Here is a 6000-nt window from a genome sequence, read left to right as displayed (position 1 = left end):
GATTTCTAGGAACCTCTGGTTCTCTTCAGAAACTTAACACCAGCTGTTAACTTCTGCCAGAGGGAGGTGCAGGAGAGAAACTCTGCAACTTCCCAAAACTCTGTGTGTGCATGTGTGTGTTGCAAATGGCACAGTTGGGAGGAAAAATGGCCCACAAACACACTTTTTCATTGCTTACACATGAAGTGCTTACACATGAACACTTGAAGCCTGTATTGTGTGTGTGAGTTAATGTCTGTGCGTCTGCTGCAGCTGCCCTTCAGGTCTGTGTGCACTTATCAAGTCGACTGGCCCTGAGCTGTGGAACAGAACTTTCACTTCTCGGCCCATTAGTGCGTCTGTGTGGCGTATCAAATGTATGATAGGAATTCAAGACTCCACTGAACGTCACTGTGCATCAGCAGTCTGACCTGAATCTACATAATTCTAGAATGTTTTTTTCATAATAATTACTAGAAAGATACTCAGTTGAGCTCAGATATCAAACCCTGATCCTTTAGCCTGGTACTTGAATGCCAGTCTCTGTGAGATTGGCATTCAAGACTGTTAATTCACAATAAATTGATTAAAATGACAAATTATTTTGATGAAAGAGAAAATAATTTGCCGGGCCTGTGGTAGAGCAGATAGCTCAGTGGGATAAGGACTTGAGCTACCACTACAGAAAACTTGGTTTGATTCCTGGTCACGCTACTGAATAACCTGCATTGGACTGGATTCTGCCCAGATAGTCTCATCATGCACACACACAACTATCAAAACACCACATCATGATACAGTCATTTAAAACCATGTCTTAGCGGGCAGCACTAGAAAGTCACAAAATTGTGACTCATTCCTGTACTGGAACCATAGACGTAAAACTGACAAACCAATCAGCAAAAAAAAAAAAACAGGCACAGGTGAAAATATAACCTCCTTCAACATGCTTGAAGCAATGAAAATCCCACCTTTACCTTTCACAAAAAATTACACCTAATATCAATAATTTTTTTTTATTTGTACAGTGCCTTTCATGCAGCCCTGTATTTCAACAGGCTTTACTTTAGAGTAAAAGTATTTTTTTTTAATAAATCAATAAGCAAAATGAAATCACAGATTTACATTGCTTTTTAAAAAAAATTAACACTACTCTAAAATACCCTCGACCATATGAGCATAATAATAGGAAACAATGTTACCTTTTCACCTCTTAAAATAGGTTAAGGTGCGCCACCTCTAAACTTGTCCAAGGTCTGTGTCCCAAGAATGTTCCCTGTGAATTTGAAGACTGGCAGTAATAGGACTGGAATCATGCTGAGCACAGACAGACGGACGGACACAAAGTCATCGCAATACCTGATGGCCATATTTTGGCCTTGGGTAAAAATAAAAATAAAAATAATTCACTTAGCCGAATAATAGCAGTGTAACAATACAGAGGCTCCATGATATGATACATATTACGATACACGTATCACCATTTGACTCTCATGATATAAGTAATCTATGAATGTTTTAACTTTAAATAAGATATATTCTCCTTGATGCTGTTTCATATTTGTGTATTTTATAAAACATTTGTGATTCTCCTGCAAGATGTCTTTGTTTCTTCCATGCAGTAGTTGATTTTTCATGGTATTATGAAATAATAATAGTAAATAATAAAACAATTCAATACAGGGTTCATGATGCAATTATCACAATTCACGATGCGTTGTTTCATCCCTACCTCATAATAAATTCTATTTTTGTAGTGCCTTTCATACAACAACTATTCTCAACATGCTTTACTTTGACAAAATTATTATTTTTAAATTAAAACACTTAAAATGATTAATAATAATTAATTAATAATAAATGCACAACCCAACATCCACAATTTTTATTTATATTATTTCTTTCGTGCAACAAATGCATTTCAATGCTTCATGTCAAGGAAAAAAAGGATTTATAAAAATTAAAATAAAGTGTGTGTATTGTACATACGTAAGTTTACATTTTGCAAATAACTTTCTAAATATAGCACAGGCCTACACCTAAATGTTCTAAAATGCAAATTGTTACGGTCAAATGAAATCTACATAATAAAATTCAAACCTGGGGGAGTGGGTGGGGAGCACAAATGTGTAGGGTACACATTTTACAGTGAGTGCAAAAATTTAATTTGTGGCTCAACACTGAGACATGACTCACAAGTGTTTGGAAGTGAGGTGAGCTGATGTTTCAATGAATCCTGTGTGAGTAACAGATGTGAATGGAAATGTGTTTGAGAGACGGGGTGCATGTGCAGCACATATGTCATGCAAGCACAGTTCGATATTCCGGGAATACCTCCTGCAGTGAAACCCCGCTCCGTCAGGAGCCAAGCTGGGGCCTAAACACACACACAGAGGGAGTGAAATCAAATTTTTGACCTTTTTTCATCATTGCAAGTCTGCTGATCAGAAACCAAAGAATGTCCAAGCAGGTCTCAACTAAAGCAACTACATAACCTTCACTTAGTCATCCATCAGTTTGACTAGATAATTAAAGAGTTGTTCTCTTCAAAGAGGGCCTACTTTATGAATATATATACATGCTTGAGTCTGATAAATAAAAATGAGTTTTTTGTGATTGTCTGTTACAGTCATATGCGTTTCTGTGTGACATTTGATCAAGTCTGTCAAACTTTATCTTTGACAGATACAACCCTTCCACCATACTAAACCCATACTGGCTCCAATCTGTTTAAACAGTTTTTTGACCTTTCACAGCCACCCAAGGTCAAATGTCATGTGATCAGTGGAAAGATGCTAATACAGTATGGCTTATAGTGATTAATAGTAATCACTGATGTATTTTGAGTGTGTTCTTTGAAATAGCCATTCTACATTAGTTTGACCTTTCAAAGTCACCTAGAGTCAAAGGTCACGTGTCTAACAGAAAGATGATAGATGACTTCATGTTTAACCCTGAAGCAACCGAGTGGGGTCATTTATGACCCCGGACATATATTTTTGTACACAATTTTTCTAATTTTAATTGGAAAAAAGTTTCCTACCATGAATTTGTCAGTCTATTTGTCCTGCAGTTGTTCATAGAATTTTGCAAGGATCTGTGCGATAAGTATCAAACAAACTTGTGAAAGATCTATGAGGTTTTTGACATTATGGCTTCAGATGGTATTGTAATTTGCCAGCTTTAATTATGCCAACCGATGTCTTTAAGGTGACAACTGGTATTAAGTCTACTTGGAGGACCCTTTGGTCAAACGAAGAGTTACTTCGGGAGACATAGATGAGGTGCATCAGTTGTTTTTAGGGGGAGGCACCCATGTTTCATCTGGCTGTGGTAGATAGATTGCTATTTTCTGGAAGTGGGGATGGGCTGTTTATCTGCCTGACTGGTTGCCATCCAGGACCCTGCGGTGATTCCGTGCTGCAGTGAATATGGCGATGAACGGCACCAGCTCATGCATCCAGACTTGACCTGACCTGACTGATGTTAGCACATTATGGAAACTAGAGGTGGGCGATACCGGGAATTTTGGTATTGATCCAATACCAAGTAAATACAGGCCCAGTATTGCTGATATCAATACCGATACTTTTTCATATTTAAGCTTCATAGATCGAAAGGATCCAAAAGACCTAGGATACAATTTCGCCAAACATTGTACGTGACAACAAAACACTTTATCACAATCAACATTTTTGTTGAAAAAAATATCGCTCGACACAACTTAAAACAAAATCTCATGAGGTAGCGGGCTGACAAACCACAATACAAGGGTGCTGTGCTTTGTGTTGTGTGACACAGCGCAGCGCTGCTCTTACAGTAGACTTTGATGAATCTGCGTGTGCAGCAGTCAGTGCGTGCGGGAGAGAAAAAAGCTTGAGTATCGATCCGCCCACCTCTAATGGAAACAAGCCAACAACAACAAAAAATCTCAGACTAAGTACAAAATAAACTTTAAGTGGCTACAGGAAAGATGACTCCATCCATGTGCTCAGATCCGGCCTTAAACTCCTGATGCTTCCTCGGAACCCATTTCTGAGAACATCCTCCCTTCCTTGCGAAATCACATCTGCCTCCATGTGCTCGCGACAGTAGGCGCGCGCATGCAGTGATGCAGCAACCCTGCAGCTCCGCCCACCCCGGCGCTTACATCCATATTCAAACATCAGACCACTGCTCAAGCGCCGCCCCCTGTCATCTCCCGACTAGAAAACGTTCAGATGATGCGGCCGGTTGGCATTTTTTAACACACAGTGACACCACATCTTCTCACACTGAACACACACAAACTTTTTGCACTACTATATTCGTGTTTAACCGGACTCGACATGTTCTGGATCACCGTGCGAGCCACGTGCTGCGTTCTGCTGGTGCTGCTTCACGGCTTCACTTCCACAGGTAAGAAAACTTCACCATCTATCATGAAAAAAAAGGATGTTGATGTTTAAACCGTTCAAATTCCAGAATCAATTGTTTTATGCTTCCATTCACTCTGACCAAGTGCGGATTGTTTGTTTCTTTTTTCTCCTCCATTTCATTTATATCTTTACTGCGCGAAAAAGCACAACAAAGAAATGTTTACGTTCAAATCGTTTTTCTCATTCAATTTTAAATAAAATTCTCAGTAGGAATTGATTTAGATAATTATCCAGTGTGGTAATGATTATGGTTTAGGTATATATGAATGGAAATCGTGCCATGCGTTTTGATTGGTTTGCTCCTGGAGACGTATTTGAATAGCCAATCGTGTTCCTCCATCTTGCCGACCCGTGGTTTCAACTTTCATGTGGGCGGAGCCAACCTAGAAACTGATCTGTCTCAACGAGAAAGGGCGTGGCTGAACATCTCGAACGTTTCAGGAAGGGAGATGCTGAAATATAAATAGATGTAGAAGTTCTCATTTAAACGGATCCAGAACTGATTACAATCCATCTGACAGAGGAAAAATACATGTTATTTTTGTCCAATAAATAGTGATTACTTTATTCACTGTGTATGCTGGATTAAAAAAATCTCCTTTAACAGTGGAATATCCGGATAAAATGCTGAAACCGACTTCTTCTGAAACTTCTCTGTTCTCTCACAACGTCCTGGATCAATAGAGCCTGAAATGTGGAGGTTTTCAGCTTGAAACAGGCTGACGACGGTGCCTGGGACCGCTGCGCGACGTCTCGCACCGTGGGAAGTCCTTAAAGCGACAGTATCACCTCAAAATCTCTCATCAGCCGTTAAAATTTTCACTGAAAACCAGCTTAATTTTTCGAACCGTGTCCACTTCGATGTGTCTCACAGGTTTAGAAAAAATTTTGATCAAACAAAGCGCAAGTCTCTCAGCAACTTCTCAGACAAAGGAATTCCGACGAGGGGCTGGACGACTCCTCCCACAAGGAGTGCTCACAGGCGAATGACGTCACCGACAGGCGTGGAAAAACTCACGCATGCACACGAGGGTTCAAGCATGTCTGACGTAAAAACATATGAATGAAATCCATATAGTTTTTGAAAAAATAAAAAGGACCTATACTTTATTGACAGACCTCGTAATATGGAGTTGTGTCAGGAAGGGCATCCGGTGTAAAAACTGTGCCAAATCAATATACACAGCCACCTCAGATTAGGTAGCAACACCAAGTGAAAAGAAGGAAGCCGCCAAAGGGACTTACTTAATTTAATAATACCTATAGTATTTGTCATTTTCCTTGACAAATGAACAAATAGTTGTTTTGTTTTTTTTCTCCCTTGATCAAGTAATTGATTGATTGGCCAACCAGTCTTAAAAGAAATAATTGGATGTGATCTAATTTTTTTTCTTTCTTTCTTTGGAAAAGCCTATGTACCCTGTAAATGCAGGGAGTAAATTAATAATAATAATAATAGTGATGTTGATAGTAATACTAGATAATTAAATGTGAACGTTGATGCACCAGATCAATCCAAGAAGTAATTTTGATTTGCTTATGTCATAAAACTTATCTGCCTACCTATCTGCCACCTGGACATTCTGTGATTGTTGCAGGGAAT

At 39.1% G+C, this 6000-nt stretch overlaps 1 protein-coding gene across 4 annotated transcripts in view; it reads left to right on the top strand.

The window, feature by feature from the left end:
* The first annotated feature begins 4206 nt into the window (after nt 1-4206).
* The window catches only part of ldlrb (low density lipoprotein receptor b), a 49240-nt gene continuing 47446 nt past the window's right edge, over nt 4207-6000 (top strand). For 3 of the 4 annotated variants that reach the window (XM_034187425.1, XM_034187426.1, XM_034187423.1), the window contains exon 1: nt 4208-4377. In XM_034187425.1, the coding sequence (XP_034043316.1) occupies nt 4308-4377 (70 nt within the window). In that variant the 5' untranslated portion in view covers nt 4208-4307. Of the gene's footprint in view, nt 4378-6000 lie in introns of all 4 variants that reach the window. The other variant, XM_034187424.1, reaches the window with a different exon arrangement.

This window comes from Thalassophryne amazonica, chromosome 15 (genome assembly GCF_902500255.1).
Source record: "Thalassophryne amazonica chromosome 15, fThaAma1.1, whole genome shotgun sequence".
NCBI classification, from domain to species: Eukaryota; Metazoa; Chordata; class Actinopteri; order Batrachoidiformes; family Batrachoididae; genus Thalassophryne; species Thalassophryne amazonica.
Note: the sequence above shows the minus strand (reverse complement) of the source record. Positions and strands in the feature narration are given on the sequence as shown.